Source organism: Phoxinus phoxinus (genome assembly GCF_949152265.1).
Source record: "Phoxinus phoxinus genome assembly, chromosome: 23".
NCBI classification, from domain to species: domain Eukaryota; kingdom Metazoa; phylum Chordata; class Actinopteri; order Cypriniformes; family Leuciscidae; genus Phoxinus; species Phoxinus phoxinus.
The window spans coordinates 18,390,166-18,417,545 of NC_136898.1; the positions used below are offsets into that span (position 1 = coordinate 18,390,166).

The window sequence follows — 27,380 nt, forward strand, 5'->3', positions numbered from 1 at the left end:
GACTATCTATACTAAGAATAATTCACAGCAAAAGATCAGTAACAATTACTTATGATTTGAATTTCATGTTGACTGCAACACTTTTGAATCCTGGCAGGGGGGAGGGGGGGTTCAGTTATACTGAATGAGAAAAAAAAAAAAAGTATAAAACTATCAGCATAAATATGGCAGAAGAAATGTCATCTCATTGACTGGTGAAATAAAATAAACAGGCAAAGACAGGTGATAATCAAAAAGACATTTTAATCTTTCATCCCCAAAGCGTAATATACAAAATAAAACATGTTTTTTTTCCCTCTTTGGTAACAAAAAAAAAAGAAAAGAAAAAAAGAGATCGATCCTTAAGGCAACTACAGCAACTATGTAAGGTCTAAATGTGTTGAGTTTATAACCAAATAACCACTCACAAATGGCTTCACAGCAATGCAGATCCTCACCTCCAGTCAAGGAATGCTGGGATCTTTCTACACCACTGCGACCATCAGACCAAACCATCATTTAACACCACTGTCCCACACCTATCTAATAAATTGGGCAAGTCATACGTGTTGCTGTAGGGTTTGTAAAATATATACATATACATATGTTTGTATTGGTATACATTCCTCAGAAATACTACAGTAAGTCTATGATGAAGGCTGGAGCAGATGAGCTACACCATCCAACTGGATGCCATCAAGTTTAACAGAAACGCCAATGGTCTCAAATCTAGCGCAAGTAAACTTCACTCACTTCATCAATGTTTAATTCACTGTGTCAGATATTAAAGCACCACAGCAAAAGCATTACTGTAATTCACTCAAAGGAAAAGAGGCTTATTGGTTGTTTTTAAACATAAAGAGGTTCATTTTTGCAAGGGATTTTTTTATATATATCTATAAACTTAATTTCCAAAGACGGATCTGTCGGCCCCTGGGCAGCATTACACTGGTAATACGGGAGTTTGGGCATCTTAGTAACACTTCATCCAACAGCCATGGTGACTGAACACAAAGGGCCAAAATCCACCGTATGGAGTTCAATTGTCTACAGCAAACATTCGAGGACGCGCTGCATTTAAAAGAGTCGCCAATAGCATACTAACTACACCAGAGCATTCTGCACATTCTGTGCTTTAAGGAAAAGCTGAATCTTTGCAGTGGATGCTGGGATGTTTAACTGCATCTCCAAGCACAGGTCGGTCCGTTATAGTTATTCGATGCTGGGCAAAGCAGAGCAAATATTAACAGCTCAATTACAGTGGTGCAAAACACGCAGAAGAGTTTGATGTTCTGGAACCCATTCTTGTAAAAAAAAAAAAGAGGACTAAAAGAACGATAACAGAACGGCTGTACTGTAAATATTTCTGGAGACTGCTTAGCTTACCAAGAGGCTTGTTTTGTAGTGTAACCTACAAAAGAACTAAAAATAGATCAAGTCATCTGGAAAAGGGCACTGAAATTGTATTAAGGAACATGATGTGAGCGACCAATTTCCTTTGCGAATCAACCCTCACAAAACTAAAAATGTGAGTCATAAGGCTCTATTTGTGAGTTAAGTCAGGGCTGCTTAAGAAAAAGTGGAAAACTCATGCTTAACGAATGTATAGAAGGAAAACAGATCTCCATTGCTCTTCCCTAAATTCATCACACTGAAAAAAACACTTTTCTAAGGAACTCAAATGACGAAAGTAATGAAAAATGCATGTCAAAGGAAGGCTAGCTAATACTGCATTGTAATTGTTGTTTTACCTTAAAAAACCCTTTAGTTCTGTACATAATTACATTAAAAAAACAAAACAAAATTGTGATTTAACATATGTACAAGAGGGATTTTAAATGGCAACCATTCTAGTGATCAAGACATTTTCTTTCCTGGCCTATGGCATGTGACCTGGTGCACTGCAATGCACACAAATCATCAATACAGGCTAAAAATGATGCAACCAAGAATCAAAGGCTCAATCGAAAGGGGCCTTTTCATCCCCCACTCATCACGAGGATGACAGGAGGGAGGAAATTAGAGAGAGACAGAGAAGGGAAGGTTGAGACATGCCCTCATCCTCTCTCTGGGGATCCTTGTTCCTCCTTGAGAGCAGAGAGCGAGGCAGAGAGGACTTTTAAGGCCTCACAGAATGACGTAGGTGAACAGGGCCATGATGGCCGCGCTGATAAGGCCAGAGATGGGCACAGTGACAAACCAAGCCATGAAGATGTTTCTAAACAGCCGCCAGTCCACTGCCTTTCTGGAGCGCAGCCAGCCGACAGACACCACTGACCCAACCTGAAAAAGACAAAATGATACGCCCTCAAAAGCTGTAGTTATCAATCTCATTCAAATAATCTCCGTCTAGGACTTGCTTTGCATCCGTTTGTTTTGCATATAGGCCCATCTTACCTTGCAGTGAGTGGTGGAAACTGGAAGACCGATGTTAGAAGCAACCACAACGGTGATGGCTGAGGCGAGCTCGATGCTGAAACCACTGAAATTAAAGAAAATATTGTTTAGGGAAGTCTGCCAATTGGGAGGTGTTGCTCTGTACAGCAGGTGCTGTCTGATATTACAACATCGGCATGTGTTTATACCTAGACGGGGTAATGGGGGTCAGGTCCTTGCCCATGGTCTGGATGACTCTACGACCCCAGACCCACAGACCGACACAGATGCCTACTCCTCCATACAGCAGCAACCAGATTGGAGTTGGTGCACTTGATATAACAGACCCACTCTCATAGACCAGCCACAGAGCAACCAGGGGACCAATTGCGTTACTGAAAGCAAAAGAGATAAGACACTCAAATCTTAGTTTTAAAATCTGTGAACACAATTTTAAGCACTGTACAGTTCAATGCATTTATATTACCTGACATCATTTCCTCCGTGAGCAAAGGAGCCAAAACAGGCGGTTAGAATTTGCAGGAACTGGAAGAGCATCGACACCTCCGGTCTGTCAGCATCGGCTCTATCCTCCTCCAACGAACTACGGCTGCTCCCAGGATCCTCGTCAACGATCTCCAAAGTGACCTCCCCCTCGGCGAGGCCTTCAGGTGCACCATTCTCTGCCACTGCATTGCAGTAACTTGTATAGCTGTCCATGCGGACGCGCTTCCGCTCCTGGGTGCTGGCTTTTTCCTTGTCTGTGTCTTCGGAAGCACGGAAGTCAGCTTCTTTGGGCTTGATGTCTCCGTACATGCCAATGATGGCCATAGTGTAGGAGGTGTAGCTGTTGTTACGGCGGATGGGCCGGTCACCACCCTCCCCCATGCAGTCTCCCACTTTTGCCAGATGGAGTTTGTGCAGCAGGTCCTTGTAGAGGCCGGAGTCCTTGTGAACTGTGTGGTACTGAGAGTAACCGTTGCTAGGAATCTGACTGGGGCCGGTGGTGAATTGAACGTGGGTCCTCGGAGCTGCTGAAAACAGAATAAAGTTGCGTTATATAAAATATATTAAATAAGTGTGTGTTATGATTGGCATGGCATGCGAGGCATCACACTCAGACTTACCATTGCCTGTCTCTAACTCTTTGCAGTCCTTTTGATCTGGGTCATCTGAATCCCCAATGTTAAAGGTGACCTTGCGCTCCTCAGAAGGAGGTGGGGAAGAGGGGGTGTTAGAGGAGGTGTTAGAGGACAGGGCACCGGATTCCTCCGGGACAGGTTTCAGGATGGGATTGTGAGCTTCTTGCAGCTCCCTCTTCTCCATCAGAGGACTCTCAGAGGGACTGGAAGACTTTAATTTACCTGTATATCAAACAAGATAAATTAAACCTAATGGTCAGCTCCACGATTGCTAGCAAATTAAGAAAAAAAAAAAAAAAAGTTATTTAAATAAAACATTTGAACATATTTGATTTATATATTTTTATATATATATATATATATATTTCCACGGACCGCTTAGCACTTCCTTGTGGCCTCTTGGGGGTCCCTGGACCCTTAAAACCCCCTATTCTAATATTTATTGTAAATATTAATAAACTTGCATAGTGTTTATCTTATCAAGCTACCAATTAATATTTTAAAATAATTAACTTTGGTCAAGTACAACAAATTAAGACAGAACAGCCTCATTTATTTGCTTTATTTCTATATCATTGACTGCATTTACACTACAGGTTCAAGGCTTTATGGAATGCAAACATTTAGTCTTTTCTAATAATTATTATTAACATTTAATCGAGAACCATAATTAGTTTAGTAAAGGTGAATCTGATCAATCATTTGTGAGAAGTACAAAGGCTGATAAGACTTTACTCACTGGCAATTCACATGGCCATCACATGAGCGCTCGATTCTATAAACTTTAAGAGGCAAACACTGTTTGCTTAAATTGTCACTATAACCCTACATTTCAAGGACAGTCTGACATAACTCAGTCCATAGTCCACTAATCTGCCGAATGGTGTCAAAGCATTTGTATTCTATTTTAGTAGCAAAAGCCACCTCAAACTGTAGCCATACACCTTAATCCGACGAGACGGAGCTACTTCCGCCAACACCTCAACTGGACCACGGCTATTCTGGTTCACTAGCTGAAGGCCAATTAGTGGATCACTATGACCCAATTAGGCTGTTAATACACAGCCAGACTATACAGGTCTAGATAGACAACACTAGATGACTTGGTTTGTTTTAAAGAATCATATTACAACAAATGTTTTTGTCGGTCACGTGACTTGAGGATTATGAAACATTTGCTTGCCATCAAATTTATGTTATGGTGAACTGTAATTGACACTTTGCAGGGAGTTTGATTGACAGGCGTTCTGACCAATCATAATCCGCCATTTTTGCAAAGCAGTCAGGATAGTAGGCTTTCCTGTAGCTCAGTGGTAAGAGCATTGCGTTAACGACGCAAGGTTGTGGGTTTGATCCCAGGGGATTGCACATACCCATGTATAAATGTATAGGATAATGCAATGTAAGTAGCTTTGGATAAAAGTGTCTGCCAAATGCATAAATGTAAAATGTAAATGTAAAATTAACGCTGGAGGATTTGAACTAGAAAAACGCGGTACTGACGTCTTTCCGCGGTTAAAACAACATTCCTTCCAATGTTTATTTGGTGCTATAAATGAACTAGAAGGAAGATATAATCGGTTCACGAGCAGCTTTAACTGAGGCTCTACAGCGATCTGTCAGACACATTAAAGAGCCACAAAACGGTATTTATTGTTTAAATTTCTTTTTAAGAAATTACCAAATTTGAAAGTTGAGACCATTTCATATCAAAAGTAACCTGGTCTGTCCTATCTGTCAGAGCGTTGTCAGTGTCCTCTCTGCTCCGCAATGTATTTTTCACTTCACATGGTGGGGCGTGAGAGCGGCGTGGCTTGTCAGACATAGCAACAGTAACTAAAGGGGGCAGGTCTTTGCGAACGGTCAATTGAGATCAGAGATGTTACAATGGATGCTTATTACTGTATTTTTCAACTTTAGCTGTGCGACAGGAAAGTCTTGTTTTCAACATTTCAAATTCAATATTATGTGACATGCAGTTAAGCCCCAGAAAAAGTTATCTGAGCAAGGTACTAAATGTCAATACAGTATATATTATATATATATATATATATATTATAATAGCTACAACACAACATAAAAATTATTGGAATAAAATGGCTTACAAACTATTTAGCATACATGAACTATTTTTGCACAGCATGTGCAAGGATACAGACACAAACAGTTTACACAAAGAAAATCCAGAGTTGACCGAGCTTAAAGGTAGGGTAGGTCAGAATTGTCTAAAAAAAACTTTTATTCAAATTTGTTTAAACTGTCTTTATATACCAATGCATAATTAAAATGTAAGTACTCTGATAAAAAGAGTATAAAAATCGAGTGACTCTAGACCGTTTAATCTTCATTAAACACAGCTCATTAATTCCATTCACTCCCACCTAAAAACGGGTGCGCGACTGCGCGCACGTGAGCGGAGCCAGTAATAACGGCGGTAGTCATGGCGACGTCGAGTGACAGTCGCGCAAGCCAATCCTGTGATTCGTCCCGAATGGAAATAATGAGCTGTGTTTAATGAAGATTAAACGGTCTAGAGTCACTCGATTTTTATACTCTTTTTATCAGAGTACTTACATTTTAATTATGCATTGATATATATAGAAAGTTTAATCAAATTTGGTAAAAAGTTTTTATATAAATCCTACCTACCCTACAAACTCGTATTGAACTCAGAACATTCCTTTAAAAGAGTATATCGTCTTTCTAAGTGACTGATTAAACTGCTGTCCACTGCCAGAATCTTTAATCTGTGGGGTATTATCCTCAAACACCTGGTGCTAGCCCTAAGGCTAATAAATCTCTTATGTCCACAGATTGCTATCCAGACTTTTATAGGGCCTGAACATTTTGTTTAAAGTTTTTATTTTATTTATTTAAATAAGTAAACACTTCAAAGTTTGATTTATTGTTATATCCAAATACAGTGCAACAAAATATCCAAATGAAAACCCTTGAGGCACACCACACATTTAACATTTTCAGTAGTCTACTTGGCATTGGTTAAGCTACCAAATCGTGTTGTGGAAGTGATATTGTGCAACCAGCTATGACACTATTGCAACTGATTATAAACAATTACAAAACTGAAAAATGGATACTTACATTCAATCTTCTTCTTGAGTCGAGGGCAGACAACAAACCAAACGAAGATGCCGGTGACCAGGCCAAAGCCTAAGGAAATGAGCAGCACTCCCCACCAGGGCAGCTTATCGAATCCCAGCACTGCAGTCCCATCGGTCACAGGGGGAATAGGACCAAATGGGGTTTCGAGGGAGAGGAGGGGAGGAAAGGAAAGGTGCTTTTGAGACAACAGGCAGCATGTGCTACCAACAACACAAACAGCATTAGGGAATGGACAGGGACATTGTGGAGTCCTGGTTGTTAGTAATGGTGTCGGAGTTGAATATTAATAAGATGTAAAAAGTGGATTTGCTGCATTTAGAATTTGCTTTCACACCCTTTCCGAAGAAAATAAATGCATATTCAGAGAATAATACTTAGGCCACTGTCTCCCATTTATCATTTTCAGTTAGAAGACTACTAAGAAGAATTTAAGATAAAGTACTTGCTCCACTTGTTTAAGAGGCCATAGAAACGCAAACCAAAACAACCGCTGCAACCAAGTGTCAAATATCCTTGTTGCATTCAGAATGCAAGCGCACGGCTTGTCCTCTTACATAACACTTCAGGTGAGATGTGAGTGCAAACAGTAGCAAAATGTTGCATTGACAAGACAGCGCACAAGGCCAACATACCATGTTCAACAAGTGCGGGTGCCTTAAAAGGCAACTGCGGCAAGATATCACTCAGCCCCCCCCCTTGGGAGGACGAGTGGGGGGGGGGGAGGAATGTGACCAGCCCTGCAGAAAGGTTATATCTGAGCCAATACTGCGGTGTTAGCTGTGGTAATGAAGAATGTGTGCTGCATTTTCAAAAAAAAAAAAGTGCTGGCTGAGCAAGTCGGCCATTTACAAATTCCCCATAGGGTCCAGAACCACAGACAATGAAATGTGTCAACATAAGTTCATGGGACCAAAAAGGGTATTGGAATAATTTGGAGCAAGACTTTGTCCAAATGAGATGGAAAGAAAAGGCTTTGGTGGAGAAGGGATGTGAAAAATAAACAAAGAGAGGTTTAGAGATAAGAGGACAGGGAGCAGTAGGGCATAAATTCCCGTGCCTTGCCACATGCACGTACTACTGCAGGGCATGCCGTGACGCTGTGTGCTTTGGTTATGCAACTCCAGTTCAATCTCAGGAGACAAGATTCAAAGAGAAGCGTCACATTCTTTGGAGAGAGCACTAAGGTACATAAGGGAGGAACAGCTGAACTTTCTAACATGACTTAGCAGCATCTAAAGGAACAGAACAGGTGTGTCCAGCAGAGGTGAGGGGGTGAATGATGGAAATGAGAGAAAGGCCAACAAATGGGGCCCAGTTATCACTTATGGCCGGCTGGCACAGTTCCTGCTCAGTGTGTGAGAAATGCAGCCCTGTGCATGAGGGTTAGGCAGGGAACGCATTCATGCTTGCATCGACGTAGTTTGAATAACAATCTCCCACAAAAGGGGAGCAGCCAGGCCACAACCATGCAGTGGGATGAGTGAATGGAAGTGGATTCATTTCCTGCTTTGCCTCACAATAAAATCTGCTATTCCATGGCCTTTAATGCACAATAACATGAGTTGTTTTTCCAGACACGTTCAAGCACTATACCTCATCCTGGTGACGTGTTGATGATGGTTTATGAGTCATTGTGGGCTGGGAACTGGTGTTTATGCCAATTGTGGTCTTTGACTGCCGTGTGTCTGTTGCAAAAGTTACACACCGTTTTTGATAATTAACAGACAACAATAAACTTATGGTGTCGTGATATTCGAACTTTGTAGGACTACCAGAATGATATTTTGTGTGGAGACACACCCAGTTTTTTTTTTTACCCATGCCACCAAGTCTGGCATCCGCAAATTAATCTGGTGCTTCAAACAAAACGTTCTTTTTGACACCGTAAACTGTTTTGAGTCATGCGGACTAAGTCTGGCCAAATATAAAAACATTCCATTTCAAATCCACAAAGTCTGTTATTGCTGCCTTTCGTGTTTGCTTTATATCCCCAGGGCAACCAAAACACCCCACTGTCTGTTTTTCCAAAGAGGAAGCAGACCGGAAAACAAGCATAGACGTACTGGGGGCGGGAGGGTGTAGCCAATCATTATGGCCCTCGTTATTAAATTAAGAATATGAGTAATACAAGTTAAGGCCTGAAACTACACAAATTTTAAAATCTGACCAGATTTTAAAACACTAGACATCATACACTTATTTGCAGAGAAGAATTTGGCATTATACACTAAACGACTTAAGGTCATACACCACCAGGGGCCGGATTCACAAGAATCTTCTAAAGACAAATTGTAAGGAATTCGTAAGGAATTCAAAGTGAAAATTCTTGAAAAAACGTTTTCAGATCATTTTTAAAGAACTTGATACGTTTTTTTTTTTTTTTTCTTAAGAAAATGACAGACTCTGCTGTTATCTGATTGTATGGTGGTTCTTGCGGAAGACTCGCAGATAAACTCAGATAAACCTTAAAAAGTGTTATTTTTGCCCTCTTTTTTAATCTTGTCAGGAGTTCAGCATTCTGTCATATTTAATGCACATGGTCCCTATTGGAGTCATTTTTGTAGCTTTGTTAATACATTTTTAATTCAGCAAAGTCACGTCACAAAATCATGACTGATCATAGTTTACATTATCTACCATCCGACTTTTGGCAACTAGTATCGACTGCTCCAGATTGTAAATTAAGACATAAGTCATGTAGTTTACTCCAGCCTTTAAGTGTATTCATTTTGAGAACTAGCAGACTAACTGAAAGTAATAATTAAAGCAAATAAAACAAACAAATAATTGTTTGCCTACTCGTCTCAAATGCGGAGGGCTGCTGGCATTAAAAACAGAAACAGGGTTTGTGTGTCATCTGTATTTTGCATGGGGAGAACTTTCCAGGCACTGTGGTTGCTGAATGACCGCATGTCTGTGTGCTGAAATTGGGGGTGGGTTACAGCACATGATTAACAAAGTTTGAGACGCCATGTTAGTGAAAGGGGGTTTATTATAAAAGGACCAGTGACTAGATGTGTACATCACACCTATATATCACAACCCAAATTAGAATGGGTTGAATTTTGAATTGGTTGAACCTTTTGTAAAGTATGTACGTTTAAATGAGTTGTCATTCTCATACTGCACAAACAGTTAAAATAAAACCAGAAGAACAGGGAGTTCCAAGTACCAGTGCAAACACACCGCTTCAAGGAAACTCCACCTAGTCACATTATTCTGACTGACTTTTTACAGGGCAAGTGCACCTGCTTTCAGCACCCTTCAGAACAAAGAAGGTTGATACACGATTCATGACATGCTGCATGCCTCTCAACCCCCCCTGGCGAGTGCTGGTATTGTCCTGTCCAGGGAGAAGCTCTGGAATAACTGAACCTGAGTGAACAGCCTTAAACAGGTTGAGAGTGGGAGGAGTTGTGACTGTGCCTGGTGATCTGCTGCCTTTAGAGCTAATCCAATAGCAGATGACACGACAATGTCACCAAGTGTGGCTAAAGATCAAGATAAACCTATGTTAAGATGGCTCTATTACTATGTTGACCTGAATTTGTCAGTGAGACGATACATGTCCTTTTCCTGATGCTTTCAGACAACTCGCATGACGTATGTGTCAGCTGATGAATTCGGCTGATGAGAAACCTCATTCTAATTGATTCAGGGTCCTGAAGTGACATTGCAATTATTAAGTGGGCTCTAGAGGACAGCCTTTTAATTTTGAGAGACTATAAATCTTTAAAGTCATTAGAAACTCCATGTATCAGATGAAAACCACTAGGCATAATCTGAACGGACTTATTACTTAAGTTTTGTAACAAACTTGATCTTATCCTAATATTTGAGTACTAAACAGAGACTTCTCACTGGCACACAGGCATCTCATAACTATAGACTGTCCAAATATGAAAAAACTTGATGTATTAGGATGTTTAAGGCAGAATGTATGTGTGCTGCTATGTGCATGTGTGTATGCTGCACCTTGCGCTATGTAAAGAGCGCCCGCCTGGAGTGCACGTGTACACACTCCTAGGCTGCATATCACGTCATACTCTGGCCTGTAGCCTTCATTTAATGGCCCAGGCCAGTTGACTTCTTGAATTGTTGAGCCCTGTAGGTAAAAGGAAACAAAAAGGAGCAAAAGTTGCTCATTTAATAAGGCTTCAAATTTAAAGGCAAAATTATTCAGAGCTCAACAGTTAACAGCACTCAAAAACGTAGTGCTTTCTCTACTGAGGCTGACGTTTCTTTTTGATGGGCGTGAATTCTTTATTCCACTGTTTTTTTTCTCCTATGATGGAGAAGGAAAAAACACTGACTGAGGTCATGAATACAGACACCACATGTCCATGTCATGAGTGCTCCACTGAGTTCTCCAGAGCCCACAGGTTAAACACTGCTTTGCCTTATGCACTGTAAACACAGTCTAGCAGAGTCTGGGCATCTGCTTAGGATGTTAATGGGCATGAAAAGGGCAGAAATTCAGAAACACTCACGTGGAGCTCCAGTAAACATTATGGAGAACAGGTTGATTCCCATTGTAACAGCGTAGAAGAATGGCAGGGCCCTCAGACCATTGGGCACTGGATCCTTCTGCAAAGGACAAAATACGCTCTTAGCCAACACCCAACCTTGGTGTGATAGATTATATTCTTCTCATTCTACATCCAAGTTACTCATTAAGACCAAGTTGGATAGAAAATATCATTTTATTTACCTTTTGTAAGATGAGTTTGCGAACAAAGTAGAAAAGAACAGCAGACATGATGCCGGAAAGGAGAGGCGAGAGGAACCACGAAACAACTGTAAGAGAACAAAGAACAATGAACTATAAGGACACTAACACCTCCAGTATTTTTGACAACCATATTAACCATACAAGTTCAAATGGATTGTCTTTGTGAATGCAGCGGACTCACCGATTCTAAGAATCTCCCACCATCTGACTCCCTGCTGACCTTTGGCGACGAGTGAAAAGCCAATGGTAGCCCCCACGATGCAATGGGTCCCAGAAATAGGAAGCTTCAGAAAAGAAGCAGCCAACTGCCACACAGCAGAGCCTGTTGAGTGGTGGGGGAAAAGCACACTCAAAAAGAGAAACCTCAAATTGCATATATAAAAAGAAGCAATAACATATAATGTACAAGCACTTCATAAGCTACTCACCAAACATAGCGCTGACTGAGCCAGCCATCAACACATGCTCTGAGCCGTTGTACATGGTCACGTCGATAATGCCTTTGCGGATGGTCTCGCTGACCTTGGCTCCAAGCAGCACAGAACCCACCGTCTCAAAGATAGTAGCAAGAATACAGGCCTGCCTAAGAGTAACTACACCTGAACCCACTGCCGTACCAAACGAGTTGGCGACATCATTAGCACCCACTGAAAAGGCCAGGATAAACGCTATGACGAAGCCTAGGATTAGGAGCCATAGATAGTCTGCCGTATCGATTCGAGCAAACCCGGCAATGGTGCTGCTCACAAGCGCTATCGTGGCCAGAGTTGTTGATACCATTGTGCGCAGATGGTTTTCAAGTTATACGGGGAAAAAAATGTTTTACTTCACAATCTTACAGGTAAGAGAACCAAATATATATAAATAATTCAAGCAGTAGCAGCACACTGGATATTTTATCCCCAGAAAATTGAGGTACTAGTGTTTCTAAATCCGTTTTTCTGCCTCAGACCTACCTTCGCCCTTCACTAAACCAGCAAATCAAAGCAATCCAGACACCAGAGAGAATCTGCACTGCTCTAAACTGATATGTAACGTTAAGGGAGAGGGTGGAGTGAGGGCCTATTGCTATCCTCTGAATAGACTAGATCTGTTACGGTTTGTTTTGGCTTGGGCAATTAGGCAGACAGAGAGGACATCCATTGTGCAACAGACACGATGGGTGAATGGTAGCTCATTCCTGAAAAAAAAGAGAGGAGAAAGTGGGAAGGTTCCCGTGTTACGCAACAATTTCACTGCAAAGGGGCTAGAACTTGGACATAAGTCTGCTATTGCACACTAACGCAGTACTTTATTCGCCATAGAGGGGAACTGAAAGTTTCTGGAAAACTCTTTCGCTGTACAAAAGGGGACACATCGAGAACAGACAAACATGAACGCATGCATGATCGTACAACAAAAACTTTTGAAAATATATGGCATCCAAGTTACCTATGCATTAACTAAATCCAATGTTCATGTGGCTTTTTGGCTACAATCAAGTCAAAACGTTCAAAGTAAGAAAATGTAGCACTAAAAAGCCAATCTTGTTTAACAAGCCAGAGTAGGCAACACTTTGATTAATATTTTAAGCATTGTGACAACAAACAGCAACTTGCATTCAAATTAAGCTGCCAGCGCAACCGTGTCATGTGGCTTCCCAGCACATTACTGCAATGCAGCCTTTATTAGCAAAGAAAACGCAGAAAATAAAATCACGAAATGCGTTTGACTGTCACTGTAACGTTAGGGCTGTTCCAGCCAGTTCTCCCCGCTCGCGCTAGACACGCACTTCCTCGCTAACGTTAGCTTGAGGAAACAAATCACTCACGAACAACCCGAAATCGTCAGCTTTCAACCCGTTTTAGATTCGCTGATATAAATATGAAAATAAAATAGTACACTAGTGAAATAAACGAATTTGATACGGCTTTTTAGGTTAACAAGGCGAAATTCATCTTTTCTGTGCGCGCGGGGTGCCCTCTCCGCACTACACGTGTCGTCATTCATTCACACCCGCTTACAGCTAATAAAACGTTATAAATCATAAGTACTTGATTAAAGACATACCAAAATAACAAGTAAAAAAATATTTCATACATTTAAACAACATATATCAGTGACACCGTATCAATTACTTAAAAGTAAATAGACGTGTGTATTTTTTCCACATTCAACCACCGCGAGTCAGCTGACAAAGCCAGGAGCTCGCGCTCATTCTAACCGTTCACAAATTAGCAAAGGAAAAAAACGTCGACGAGAAAGTACGACAAATACCTCTAAATACTAACTAGAATCCGAAAAATATATTTTTTTACTCACCACTCAAAGAAAATTGTCGATGAAATCGATTTAGATATTTTGACACAGTAGCCCGCCCAGTCAACTTCCCGTAGACGCTTTCAGCGCGCGCGCGGGGGTAGATACGATAAATGTTCTCGCTCTTTCTTAAGCACTAACGTCGGGTGAATAAAGTAAATTCAGATCTTAAAGCGACAAACAAGACGCTGCTGATTGCTTTGAGTCCTTGATTAAATAAAAAAATTCCCAATAAACCGCTTTTAGCCGGCTTCAGATGATGAGTTCCTGCTTGTCCACGCAAGACACATATATCATCGGACTGTGAGGGCGGGGCCGTCTTCGGTTGATGGTGGCGTCAAACAATAAACCCCGCCCTTCTGACCTTATTTGGCGAGTAAAACGAGTATTTACTTTTCAACCATTACTACTAGTATAGGCTACTCTGTAAATTTATAATCTGGAAAATGCCTGGATGCTGCTTTTGCATTACAAATAAAGGTAAATTCAACATCTACCCCACAAATATCCTACATTGCTTTAGATGTGTTTCAGATGCTGGAAAATAATGTTCTTTTTGTAAATCTATAAAAAAGCATTTGTTTGTTTTAGAGTTTTAAGTTACATATTTACATATATAAATTATATATATTATGTTATATATTTACTTTTTTTTTTTTTAAATGGACGTATAACTGACTATTAAATACATCTGTATTTGTGAATATGAGGATAAAAGTACAGAGGACACATTCAATTTTGTTTTGATTTGGTAAAAAAATAAATGTAAAATAAAACGATATATTCATTTATTTGTATAGCGCATTTAACAATAAATATAAAGCAGTTTCAGAGCAGCTTTACAGAAAGTGCATGCCTACATTACAATATAGTGATCTATCAGAGCTGACTGTGTCCAGTAGCCTATGTATTTCAGAAATGTACATCATGCAGTTAGCTAACAATGTATTCATTTAAACAATGTATTAATTTAAGGCAGAAACATACTGCCCCTAATATTGTACATAAAATTGTTTATCGAGATGTTCCCAAATATTTTAGAAATTATCTAACGAAGTTCACATGTACTCCACTAGGGGTAGCTCAACAGATTTTGTGCCCCCATCTGGGCAAACAGTTTTAAAGAAAAAAAACTTTTTCTTTATGCTGGAACTACCCTTTGGAACCGGTTACCTGCACACTCAAGACAGTAAGAGGCATATAGGCAGTTTTAAACAGGGTTTGAAAGTATGGCTTAGATGGCCAATATAGTCATTATCATATCATAGTTTATTTTATAGTTAATTTTCTGTATAATATGGATGAATTAGTTTCATGTATGATGAATGATTGGTGTGTGTGATTTGCTGCCAATTGACCTCTCCCTCTGCCCTTATAGGGACCACAATGGAAATAAGTCTATGGGCTTTTTTGTGTCATCCCTGACTATTTGGGTATTTTTAATGTATGCCACAGAGTACTGTTTCATATTTTTATATTTAAGTGGTCAAATAAAATCAATCAATCAACAGGAGTGCAGATTGATCTGTTGTAATTGGTAAAAATGTGGAATATCTAAATTGATTCAAAAATGCTTTTTGTAAAACGTCTCTCTTTCTTTAATGTGGCCTCTTAAATTAAGAATAGGAAAATAATGTTTATTGCACAATGTTCAAATCTCTCTCTCTCTCTCTCTCTTTCTCTCTCTCTCTCTCTCTCTCTCTCTCTCATGAATCATCTCCAAAAGACAACAATTTAGGCAAGTTTTACCTTTATGTATAATTCCAAACCTGCTATATTTGAATCTGTTTGTATATACAGCATACATTATATGTACAGTATGTGTGTGTGTATAAACACACACAATGTATACTGTGTATACAAACAGATTCAAATATAGCAGGTTTGGATAAAGGTAAAATGGCCTAAATTTCTGTCTGTATAAGATGATTAATAGTCATGTCATGTGTTCAATTTTCAAATTTCAAAGATGTTTTCTGTTTCCTGTACTTGCATCCCCTCTAATTCATCTGTTACCATCATGGGATAGAGGTAAAAGAAGGTCTATGAAGATATGCTGTAACTCCCCCATGTGTCCACAGCAAAACAACTTTAATGGCAAGAGCATTTCTACCTTTTCTAGTCCAGGATTTATGTATTTTAAAAAGGGCATTTATTGCCCTGTAAGAAAGAAAAAAAGAAAGAAAGAATTTTTAAAAAATAGTTCTAAGCACTTTGTTTTATGATCTGTCCTGAGTTTATTTAAAGAATAAACAGGACAGGATACAAACTGTTTATTTGGGATAGATAGATAGATAGATAGATAGATAGATAGATAGATAGATAGATAGATAGATAGATAGATAGATAGATAGATAGATAGATAGATAGATAGATAGATAGATAGATAGATAGATAGATAGATAGATCGTAGTTACTCCAAAATGTGATGATGTGATAATACATAAGTAGGTGTGTCCAAACTTCTGACTGGTAGTGTACATATACTTATACTAATTCGGAATACTGTGCATGAAATAAGTGGTTTATCAAGTAATTTAATCGTTACAGCAGCGACCAGCCACGTGGTAAATGTTTAACCTTACAATTGTAGAGGACCTTTACCATAGGGGGTTGACTTAAGGTGAGTCATGTAAACATGCTGGTTGATCGACATTCTGGAACAAAGAAGACAGACAGCCCTATCAGCCTATTAGAAGGAATGGCGCATCCTCGACGTAAGAGACAGCCAATAATAACTCGCAAAGCGTGAGATGGGCGTGGCCAACAGGCTTGTTTGTCACGCAAACTTGCATTTCACTAGAGAGGCGTGAGGGCATGAAGCTAACGCACGAAGATAAAAGTAAGATTAATTTAACCATAAGAATACGATAATCAATTTAGCTTTTATAAAATACCGTGTATGATACACCGTTAAAACATTCGAGTTGTTTTCGTAGATTTAATCATAGGTTGCCCGTGGTGGCATGTCGAGAAGGCTTGGCTAGCTAGTCAGTTGATCTGTTTTTGCAGTCGTTCGCAAATGTTAAACTGTTTGTTTATCCAATAAATTACTCTTATAGCGTTTATAATATGAGATGAAAATACGAAAAAATTGTTTATTTTGCTCGTGCATTTCAGCTGTCGTTACCTAGATTGCAAGATAATAGCTAGTGCATGTCCACTTGACATTGGGTTGCACTTGTTATCTGAGCCCTAGTACCACATGGGAACTAATTTGTATAGTAAATCATTGCTTTTTAGCTAATTTAGGGCGCTTTAAAGTGCATTAATTCTAATTCTAGATATAATCGGTTCGTGGTTCTAGAATGTTCTCCTCCGTCCAGCATCGCCCTGTGTGTAACATAGGGGCCAGAGCTGTCCGTCTGCAACGCTTTAGCACTTTTAATCAAACTGGTGCCATAAGTAGTAAATCGTGGAGCTTCTCGTGGCTGGGTGAGCGCGCGGGCCTGCTGATGTCATGGCTCCAAAAAGCAGGAAGGGGAACGAACAAACTGGCCTCCGACAATAAGAAGAAGAAGGAGAGACTATTGTCTCTATTCGCCAGCCACTGTAGTTTTGTGACAGGCCAGAGGCTGAGACGGGCTCTTCAGATAGGAGAGCTGTACTCAAACCTGTACTCGGAGAGAAGCCGGTGGACGCTCGTGGGCAGCATATGGCGGCGCCTGCAGAGCAAACACGCTCCCGCGGGGAAGCTCCTCGCGGCCCTGGCTGGAGTCTTCATGTGGGAAGAAGAGAAGATCCGAGATGATGAGCTGAGAAGGTACTTCCCTCACTTCAGGATTGTTTAATGTGGCATCAAGGTGCTTTATGTAATATTAGAAATGCGACACATAATGCCTGCCCATTATTTGACACTTGCATTGCTTAAAGGTAGGGTATGTGATTTCAGACATGCTAGCAATAGCAAGCTAGCTTTAAAAGCATAAGGTCCCACCCTTCAGAGTGTCTCCAAAGTCACGCCTCCTCCAAAACACATGAATGCACATGTCTGCAAAGCATCATGAAACAAGAGATGGTGTTAAATTACCTCCTCACAAAGCACATTACTATAATAATAAACGTAAACAACGTACAGAGCTCTTATTGTACCGCTTGTTTAATTACCGGCGTGTTGATACTATTGGCATAGAAAGGCATAAATCTGAGTCTGAGGACGTGGGTAGAACGTCACAGATTGCCATCTCGTAATTACAGTCAGTTATGACATAGCGTGACCCGTTTTGGGACAGGAGGAACTGTAAAAGGCGGCTGCCTTATTGAATGCGCTGATGACGTGTGATGTCTGCGTGAGCTGGGTGCACGGAGGTATTGAAATGCACATATTGACAGGCAGGTAGGGCATTGTATCATTGAATCATTGGACCGAATGCAATGGTTAGACGAAAAGTTTTTGGTCCTGTGACTTCCACAGAAGATATATGTAGGCCTACATGTTTTCATATTTAGACCACTATTGATTGCTATCAGAATGTGACAAGAAGTTTAGTTTCAGTATAACTAAAAGCATTTATAAAACAAATTGCCAACCCTACCTTTAAGCTAGCTTACGTGTCTATTATCAACCATGGCTTAGCTTTGTAAGAAGCAAAATAGCAACGGTGGAGCAGACCGCCCTTTTTTTAACAATCAGAAACACTCTCTACCTGTCAATCACTTTTCACATTCAGGTGTACTGACATCGGATTGGCTGTGGGGATTTTAAGGGTGTGGTTTTGGTGAGAGGAGAGGAAGGGGCACAGTTTAGCAAAATGTCGCATTTGAACACATTTAGCATCTTTTCATGTTCTTATTTTTGAAGCAACTTGTGTGAACCTGTGCTTTAGGTGTGCATGGGAGCTGCAGGCCATGGAGTCGGTGAGGAGCCAGAATGTGACCCCAAAGACAGCCGTGAATGTGGATCCAGGCTGGGAGGTGGTCATGGAGAAGAAAAACTTCAGAGTTTGGAGGAGACCTATCCAGGGTAGCCATCTTTTTGAATACAGAGGTACGTTTTAAATGGTAACATAACATATTTTTGTTGTCTCATTACTTCATAATAAATATATTTTTGTGTGTTTTAAATATGTTTGTGAATAGAATATTTCTGTAAGGGCATGTGTACTTTTTAAAACTTTGATATTTAAATGATAATCATCATAATCATTTGTCTAATACTATTCAAATAATCTATTTACATCTTTACAGTGTTTGGTTCATATACAGACGTCACCCCCCGGCAGTTCTTCAATGTTCAGGTACTAAATAATTCAGTGGCGGGCCGTGCATTTCACACCTAGGCCTTCAGTGATGTCCACCCTGAATTAATCACTTTTAATAGTGCAGCAGCGCACGCACATACTCTCAATAATTGTTGTGAAATTCCTGTTTTTATTTTGCACCGGCAGTTATAGGGTTAATGCGGTGAGTTCGGGAAAGGCCAGGCAGAGAGAAACGAGCGAGTGAGTTCGGCTTTTGTGTACAGTGGTTCTTGCGTTCCGATTATAAATTCAGAAACGGATCCTCATCCCTGTCTTATCCTTCAATGGCTATAGTATTAATGTTTGAAAAACAGAAGTTGTTTCGATCATAAATTTACAAGAAAAATTAGGAAGAAAATCATATTCAGCACGGACAAAAACAGGGGCAAAAAATGCATTATACTCTCCAAAACTGATTTTTTACACAAAATCCATCCTAATTTCTTTCCTAAAAAAGACTTGAATTACTTGGTTGTACAGGTTGTCTGTGCTTTTCAGTCCCAACAACCTTTTCTATCGCCATCGAGGCTAATGTGCTGAAAGTCCAGTCTGTCCCGTCGTATTTCTGTCATAAGTTTTAATTTGCTTTAGTGCGGACTCTGCGGAGTGTCTGCTCGATAGAAGCAGTAAACCGGGAAAACACCGCAAAACATGACGATGTGTAACGTTACAGCCGACACAAGCTCTCACACAGATTTTTGAACGATATCATTGAGATCAGCGGGACTTTTGCCTTCAAAATCAGTCCTGGCATAACTTTACATTGCAGTCTGTTCTGTTTTTACCCGGGACAGATCGATAGAGTCCGTGACTCTGCGTAAGCTGAATAAGGGATTTTTTCCGGTAGGTTTGAACCTGCTGGTGGTCGAGGAAGGAAAGAAACGTTAATTTGTGGGTTGAAAAACTATTAAATCTACAGGTATTTTAGTTTACACAGTTCGCTACAGATGCGGTTAGCTATCTCTGACTACCAGTAATAGTAGTAAACGCTCTGACCATCCAATCAAAGGGCGTGGAAATGCCTACGTTATTGTATGCCTGCTAGATGGCCCCGGTGCAATCAACTCGATATCTGATTGGCTGATTAAATCTGACTGATTATCTGATTGGTTAAAGCAACAGTTTCATTGCCATTCATTTTAAGCTACAGGCGCCCGCACTATCGATTCTGAAGGCCTCGAGGCAGATATATTTGACCCTGGCAACACATGATTGCTGAAATATGATTGGATAAAAGCACTAAAATAAATATACACTACTGGAAGCAGCGCAACCAAGAGAAAAGCTATGAAATTATGAGAACGGACTATTGGGAATAATTTAATACTCATTCATAAAAAATATATATTAAAGTGCAAGTCAGTGATTCTCATAGTGTTTAGGCCAGCAGAGAAGGCCTTGCTGGCCCTGACGGCCCACCACTGAAATAATTGAATTAATATTAAGCTTGTGCAGTTTATTTCATTATTCCAGCTAGACAAAAACTACTTTTGGGTTTGTCTTGGGTGATTGTGTGCCTCAGGATTGCTCAGTCTTTCCTTAGCCTGAAGCCTTAGCCTGAAGTATACTTCGCTTCTTGCGTGTACGCCAGGTTATGCACATGATGCATCTTTCGGCGCCAGCACAGTATTCGTGCACCATGTGTGCAGCCATTCACATACGCGGAAAGAACGGAGTATACTTTGGGCTTTACACGTTTCATGCATCACCTGCCTTGCACTCTTGTTATCTATGATGATGTTACTAGGTGCGTGCATGTGGTTGGAATTTGAATGTTATATTTAGACTCCCAAATATTTCCCTTCACACCAGTTGGACACGGAGTACAGAAAGAAGTGGGACGCACTGGTTATCAAACTGGAAGTGGTGGACAGGGATGTCAACACAGGCACAGAGGTCGTTCATTGGGCAACGCATTTTCCAGTAAGCTATGAATCCAGTTCTCTGCTGCGTTCTGTCATAACACATTTTGCAATGGAAATTGAGTCGGCCTGAGTTGAATTAAAGGAAGTGTAATCTAGTACTAGTTGACAGAAGATTTAAAAGCCTTTAATCCTAATCTTCTTTGTGCTTGTGAATTCGTTGATGAAGGAAGTTGCTTGGATGATTCAAACTTCAAAATCTTAATAGGTTGACTACTTTAAGTGTGACCAAGCATTCATAAATTATTTAAGTGCAAGGACTTGTGGGTATTCACAAGTTAACGACAGCCTTGAGTGTGTAGTTAATTAATTTGAGTTATTAAAATTTGGATTTTACTTACAATTAATGTACATATTTGAGTTATAAATTCAATCCCAGTAGTGTTCACAGTGCAACTTGATTAAAATGACAAGAATAGCAAATATATTAGTTGTTTTAGGGGCCGTTTACAGGACATTGTATTGTGTAAACTTCAAAAACGTGAATTTGTGAAAACGGTGATCATTTGCTTGCATCAGTGTTCAGTCTATAGTGTTTCTTTTAAAACTGGCCTGGCATGAATAATACAGCCCTTTTAACCGCTTTCGCGTATCTGTGTGAACGGGGATCATTTTGACAACTTTGTCGTCTGTACATGAAAAACGCAATAGAAAAACGTTTCAGTTTTTAATACATCGTTGTCAGGTAAAAGTACCCGTAAGCTTCATTTATTTATTTTTTTTGACGTATCTGTTAGTATTTACATTGTTGTTTAATAGCAAGTAATGTTATTCTGTACCTTTCCTGTGCAGTATCCTATGTACTCCAGAGACTACGTGTACGTGCGCCGATATCACATCGATGTGGAGAACAACTTAATGATGTTAGTCTCCAGGTAAGTGTTATTGCCATGTTTTAAAGGCATTATTTAGTCATATTTGAATTAGTGTTTATTAGGGCTGTCACTTTTTATTCGATATTCGAATATGCATTCGAACATGACGTGAAATATCCGTAATCGAACTTCAAATAAACTATCCGATTTTTAAAGTGCCATGTCTAGCGCATTTTTTACAGTCTATGATTAGACCGTTTGCTCTTTATTTAAAAAAAGCGTGTTATCTTGAAAGCGTTACAGGCTGTATGTTATAGTCAGATATGACGGCGCGCTGCAACACGCATCACCGCAGATGATCTATTCATCAAGCGTCAAGCCAACGTGCAAACGTAAACTGTGGCATGTTATCGCAAATCAAAGTGAAAGTAAGTCGCAGACGCTTTAACACACAATAATAATAATCTTCATTAAAAGTAAAGAAACAAAATTATCTTACCAGGGCTGCGCCGCTCTCTCTTATTGCAGTCTTTTAAATGTTAGCTGATGATCAATAAAATGCAGCTCATATCTGTTGCTTTCGGTGACATTAAATCCATTAAATCTGCATATAGCGCGAGAATTGAAGATCGGATTTATATCCGGTTTAAACCACATTTAGGCCTATGTGACCAGGTGTAAATGGAATCGTTTTGATAGCTATCCGATCTGAGCAAACGCATGAAGTGGCCAGGTTTAAACAGCCCCAGAAACACAGCAGACGGCCAGAGCATCGCCAGGCGTCCAACATCATATGACTGCATACTTTCCTGCACAACCAGTCGGCACCTTGAATAGATATTCGAATATATTCTAATACATAGGCTGGTATTTGATATCCGTTCGAATTAGATTTTTCTCAAAAGTGACAGCCCTAGTGTTTATTGGTTTAAATGTGTCCCTTATATTAAGTTTGCCTTTTCTCTCCACGCAGAGCTGTTAAACACCCCATTGTCCCAGAGTCCCAGGAATTCGTCCGAGTGCACTCTTACCAGTCTAAGTTGGTCATCCGCCCACACAAGTCATTTGATGAGGTGAGAACAGGGAATCTCCCGTGTGTCAGTCTGTCTGCGGTTGGTCTTAGTATGCAGTCTTAAGTTAATTATGTTGTCTTACCAGAATGGCTTTGACTACCTGCTGACCTACAGCGACGATCCCCAGACGGCCTTCCCTCGCTACTGCGTCAGCTGGATGGTGTCTAGTGGTGAGCCGTCTGTCTTGTGCACCCTCACTGTTCTGAAATGTGTGCTCCTATTTGGGCATTAAATATATATATATATATTTTTTTAAGTGGGTTGTATCCAGGGTCCAAAATGACCTTTTTGCCACACTTTTAGCAAGGGCCCATTGAATTGATAAAAAGTGACAAAGACTTTTATAATCTTTTTAACTTCTGTTCATCAAAGAAACAATATATCGCTGTTTCTGCAAAAATATTAAGATGATAATAATAAGAATTGTTCTTGAGCAGCAAATCAGCATATTAGAATGATCTCTGAAGGATCATGTGACACTGAAGACTGGAGTAATGATGATGAAAAATCAGCTTTGATCACTGGAATAAATAGTATTTTAAAATATATTCATGTACTGTTATTCATATCAGTATCACAGTTTGGAATTTCACAGATGATTTGGTTGCCATTTTTGGTTGAGTTCTGCAGCTGCTGTTTCTTGACACCTGTTCGCATCGATTTCACTTCCTCTCTGACCCACAGGCATGCCAGACTTCCTGGAGAAGCTTCACACCGCTGCTCTCAGAGCTAAAAACATGGACTTCAGTGTCAAAGACTACGTCAGCGTCGTAAAGCCTACTCAACCCACACAAGACCGACTAGGAGCTGACAACGCTCACACCAGAGGCCCAAGCCAGATCTACGCCTGAGTGTCTGCCTCAGCCATTGATGTACTGTGGCAAAATGACCCTGATCCGAATATTTGTTTTGATTAGGAGTCATTAATTGAAGCCACAAAGAGATCCGAACCATCTATTCCCAAAATTTATTTATGCCATTTGACCAACTGCACTAGCTGTCAAACGGAGCGCTCGCATCCCTCACTTTTTGTGCTGTTAGTTTACTTCCTCTTTCTGTAGGGTGCATCTATCTGAGATGAGCCAAAATAACACTGCTATTAATCATAGACGCTCATACCAAAGCAGTATTTCACTGCGCATTTCTGTACATCACGATCATCAGAATAGATCATGCAGTTGAACTGCGGAAAAACAACTGGAGAACCGTGTCCATGCCCTACAAGCTTCAAGTTCAGGAAGTTGCTTCTGCACAGAGCCACGTATTTTGTCTCTCTCTCTTTTTGTGGTTCTTTTCTCCAGCTTATAATGTGGTGAACTGCTTTCGGCAGACCCGTCCTCATTTACTGTGTTGAATGTTCATTGCCAGTAAAACCCAAACAGCCTTCATAGGATCACCAAAACCTGCTCTGGAAACAAGAGAGGCGTGTCTTATGTGAACCGCAACATCCTCACGAACCGGCTGGACTTCCTCCTGCGCTCTACAGGGCTGTTGGAAGTCTAAAACATCTTTTGTACTCTGAACTCCAGCAAATGAGGATGCTATGAGAGACAGTTATGCTGACTGAATCCGTATTGTAATGAAAGTGGAAGGGCACGGCTGCATACAAACTCACTGCAGGATGGATTTTGTGCAAGTGCATAGAATAATGGGATTTTTTTGTGTGTGTGTTTGGGAATCCACTTTAATGGGATTGTCTGTATTATACATGTTTATACTTAAAAAAAAAAATGAATTGGTAGAGTCAAGCTTGGCTTGTTAATGCAGATTACACACTTTAAACAGAAATGACTTTGAACATCCTGAGGACATACCGTAAATCAAGTTTCTGGTCTCCGTCCCCTCGTTTCATACTAATGTTGCTCATAACCTAGCAGTGAAGCTACAGATACAGTAGCACTTCAGTTTGCCGCGTGGAGAAAAAAGTATGTTAATCGTCTGAGAGAATGCAAAGGTACATGCACGTTGACTTTTGTTATCCGTTTCTTTTCATGGTTTCTGCAATGGGACGATTAAAATGAAAGCAGATCTATTAATTCCCAAGGTGAGATGTTACTTGTTGGATGTGTGCAAAAATATACTCTTGTATGACATCTTCATTTGAATGAAGCACTTGATGGTGACACTTTCTTGTAACATCAATTTCCTGTTGCATATTAACGTTGCGAGAGTGGTAACTAAATTTGCAGTGGAATTATGTTTCACTTGAAAGTTGAAATGTGATTGGTCCCAGAGAATGCATAATCCATATACCCATTCATGTGACTTTTCACTTTTGAATATCCATCCTGTTCGCTCTTATATTTAATGAAATTGTTAATTCCCCCAGTTGTTTGTATTGTTGTGTTCTTGTTTTTTTTATTCAATCATAATACACTTGTCGCGCCAGGTTCATAAAAAGATGTATTTGTGTTTTTTACACTGATAACTCCGCCCTGTTTACATTCTGGTGTGTTTAAAAAAGTTTAAAAAAAGGCTGCAAAAATACAATTTTTTGTCTTTCTTTGTTTGTTTTGTTTTATTGAAGATCAACTGCACTGTCATGGTTGGTGATCATGGTTTTCTATGATTTTGTATCATGTTTAAAACTATTGCTCACAGAAGTCAGTCAAAGGTACGTCGTTTCCTAGGAATATGCCAGGTTAATAGAAGTAACGCTCTAGTGACATCTGTGGCATGTTGTCGAATACCACAGAAAAAGGCTCCTGTAACTACACTTTTTTATTTTGCTCTTTAATACATACAAATGCAAACTTCCCAGTGTCATATCTTTTTCTGTTTCCCAAAAGTAACTGTTAATTTATTTCCAAGCGATTTGACATGACTCTACGTCTATATGGTTGTTGAGCATGCGTAGTGTTTCATCATGTTGAAATCTCAGACATGCTCTAGTACACTGAACAGTGCACTGATGTGGTGTCTCGACTCGAGTCAAAGCACCGGATGATGTATAAAACTGCTTAACTGAGGATTAATGCACTTGGTAGCATTTTCACTTTCTAATATCTAAACTAGAAGCGTTCTACTGTAATATCAAGTGAAATAAAATGAACGAGTGAGCGGTCTGGAGTATGAGTTCGTTTCAAATCATTAATTGGTGAAAATAAATTAATTTGAATTCATTCTGAGTTTGTTTCGTTTTTATTGATATATACATAGTATAGAGTAATGTGAAATTCAAAATATTTTACTAAGTAATGGTTTTATTGCTTTTAATCACTGACTTCTGGGTACAACAGCAGACAAATCTTAGTCCAATAACATATTTCATAGATACATTGTATTAACTGAGTCTACATGTTTATTAATGGTGTTTGCTACGGCCAGCATCATTGAGGATTGATCTTCTAAACATCCCGATACCCTAAAGTACCGAATGATTTTCAGTGGAGGACAAAATAGGCAAAAAAATATATATAGACAAAATTGACCTTTTTTGTTTGTTTTTTTACTTTGACCAGTAAGCAGCTACTTGGCATAATTGCAGAGCAAAGCCCTGGCTACACCCAGCAGTGTGTCAGCGAGCTTTGCAAACACTACTGCCATTCTCTCGTTACAGTAAATGTAAGTCTAGTTATGCATATGTGTGTTGCTGTTGTTACTGTTCATTATGCACATCACATCCGGACCACTGACTTCAGCATATATATATATATATATATATATATATATATATATATATCTTGGCAAACACAAGGTTGCCATGGTTGTTCTTTAATTATAGCACATTTTCATTGGCTGGAATTCTCTGGTAGCATTTATTGATGGATTGCATCCATATGATTGTAATGCATCTTTTTATATCGCTTGACAAATCAGCCAGTGTTCAAGAGCTTCATAAGGTGCTATAAACAATGCGAGCTGCTCTCCTGTAGAGGTTGAATCTCAAAGTATTAAATAAAAGATACTTGTGCACAGGCGAACAGATGACACAATATCCAAGCAGAGTCCATTACTTTGAAAATGACTGGAGCTGAGCAGTGCAACCTAACATGACCTCTGACGGTAAAACTGAGTGGTTCATTCATCTGGAGACTGACTGTAAATGCTGCTCTCTCTGCAGTGAGCTCCACCCATCATGACCTCCCTGATTTCATCTAAGATTGCATTTTCTCCAGGACTTACATTACTAAAGCCTTTTTGCCCAGACTGTTTCAATATTGAAAACAGTGGCTGATGTGCCAAATTTATCCATACATATTTTTAGGTTAAATGGGGGTGTAGCTAGACTTTGGCAGTGCAATTGCCTTTTTCATACCTTATTTTCAAATAAATGTAACATTTAAATAAAAGCAAAAATCTGCTATTAAAAACAATCACCTTGTGGATTCAATGCTACTCTGTACATTGGGGGGTATGTGTCCCCCTGTATGTCTACATGATTACGTCTCATATTTTGTAAAAGGAAATGGAAAAGACATAAAGAGAGAAATATGTCAAGCCATGGTATCAGCTTTTTTGAGGAAGTGCTGGTTGGCAACAGAACTAACACCATTTTGAGCACAGTGACACCATTTCGAGCACACTGTCACCATTTCCACTCCTTGTTTCATTTTTCTAGCTATAATGATCATGTCACACTCAATAAACAAAACAACACAAGGGATTTTATTCTTTAAAACACTCTCGTTTGGGACAAGAACATTACACTTCAACAGACTGTTGCACAAGGTTTGATTC

General features: G+C 39.8%; 2 protein-coding genes across 4 annotated transcripts; one reads left to right on the forward strand and one right to left on the reverse strand.

Moving 5' to 3' along the window:
- Positions 1-226: 226 nt before the first annotated feature.
- On the reverse strand, positions 227-13,970 carry slc20a1b (solute carrier family 20 member 1b). 2 transcript variants are annotated; one of them, XM_079600541.1, is made up of 11 exons: positions 13,654-13,970; positions 11,781-12,532; positions 11,534-11,674; positions 11,332-11,417; positions 11,111-11,207; positions 6,600-6,719; positions 3,483-3,719; positions 2,843-3,386; positions 2,565-2,750; positions 2,377-2,461; positions 227-2,262 (listed from the first exon to the last, which is right to left on the reverse strand). In XM_079600541.1, exons 2-11 carry the CDS (start codon positions 12,130-12,132, stop codon positions 2,107-2,109), a joined length of 2,004 nt encoding a protein of 667 aa, XP_079456667.1. In that variant the 5' UTR covers positions 12,133-12,532; positions 13,654-13,970; the 3' UTR covers positions 227-2,106. The 2 variants fall into 2 exon arrangements, with proteins under 2 accessions (XP_079456667.1, XP_079456666.1); XM_079600540.1 differs by having other exon boundaries at positions 2,843-3,389.
- Positions 13,971-16,297: 2,327 nt separating this feature from the next.
- On the forward strand, positions 16,298-25,826 carry stard7 (StAR related lipid transfer domain containing 7). 2 transcript variants are annotated; one of them, XM_079598704.1, is made up of 9 exons: positions 16,397-16,492; positions 16,958-17,413; positions 18,477-18,637; positions 18,838-18,887; positions 20,703-20,813; positions 21,605-21,687; positions 22,601-22,700; positions 22,786-22,870; positions 23,385-25,826. In XM_079598704.1, the coding sequence occupies exons 2-9, from the start codon at positions 16,959-16,961 to the stop codon at positions 23,549-23,551; spliced, it is 1,212 nt and encodes a 403-aa protein (XP_079454830.1). In that variant the 5' UTR covers positions 16,397-16,492; position 16,958; the 3' UTR covers positions 23,552-25,826. The 2 variants fall into 2 exon arrangements, with proteins under 2 accessions (XP_079454829.1, XP_079454830.1); XM_079598703.1 differs by having other exon boundaries at positions 16,298-17,413.
- The last annotated feature ends 1,554 nt before the right edge of the window (positions 25,827-27,380 follow it).

Excerpts from the sequence above, each read along its gene's own strand:
- slc20a1b (XM_079600540.1), bottom strand. The coding sequence starts at position 12,132 with ATGGTATCAACAACTCTGGCCACGATAGCGCTTGTGAGCAGCACCATT. Across the intron at positions 6,720-11,110 it reads AATGTTTACTGGAGCTCCAC|TGCTGGGATTCGATAAGCTG; the intron begins GTGAGTGTTTCT and ends ATGGGACTGCAG. Across the intron at positions 3,720-6,599 it reads ACTCAAGAAGAAGATTGAAT|GTAAATTAAAGTCTTCCAGT; the intron begins GTAAGTATCCAT and ends TTTGATATACAG.
- stard7 (XM_079598703.1), top strand. The coding sequence starts at position 16,959 with ATGTTCTCCTCCGTCCAGCATCGCCCTGTGTGTAACATAGGGGCCAGA. Across the intron at positions 18,638-18,837 it reads CCATCTTTTTGAATACAGAG|TGTTTGGTTCATATACAGAC; the intron begins GTACGTTTTAAA and ends ACATCTTTACAG. Across the intron at positions 22,701-22,785 it reads CACACAAGTCATTTGATGAG|AATGGCTTTGACTACCTGCT; the intron begins GTGAGAACAGGG and ends TTGTCTTACCAG.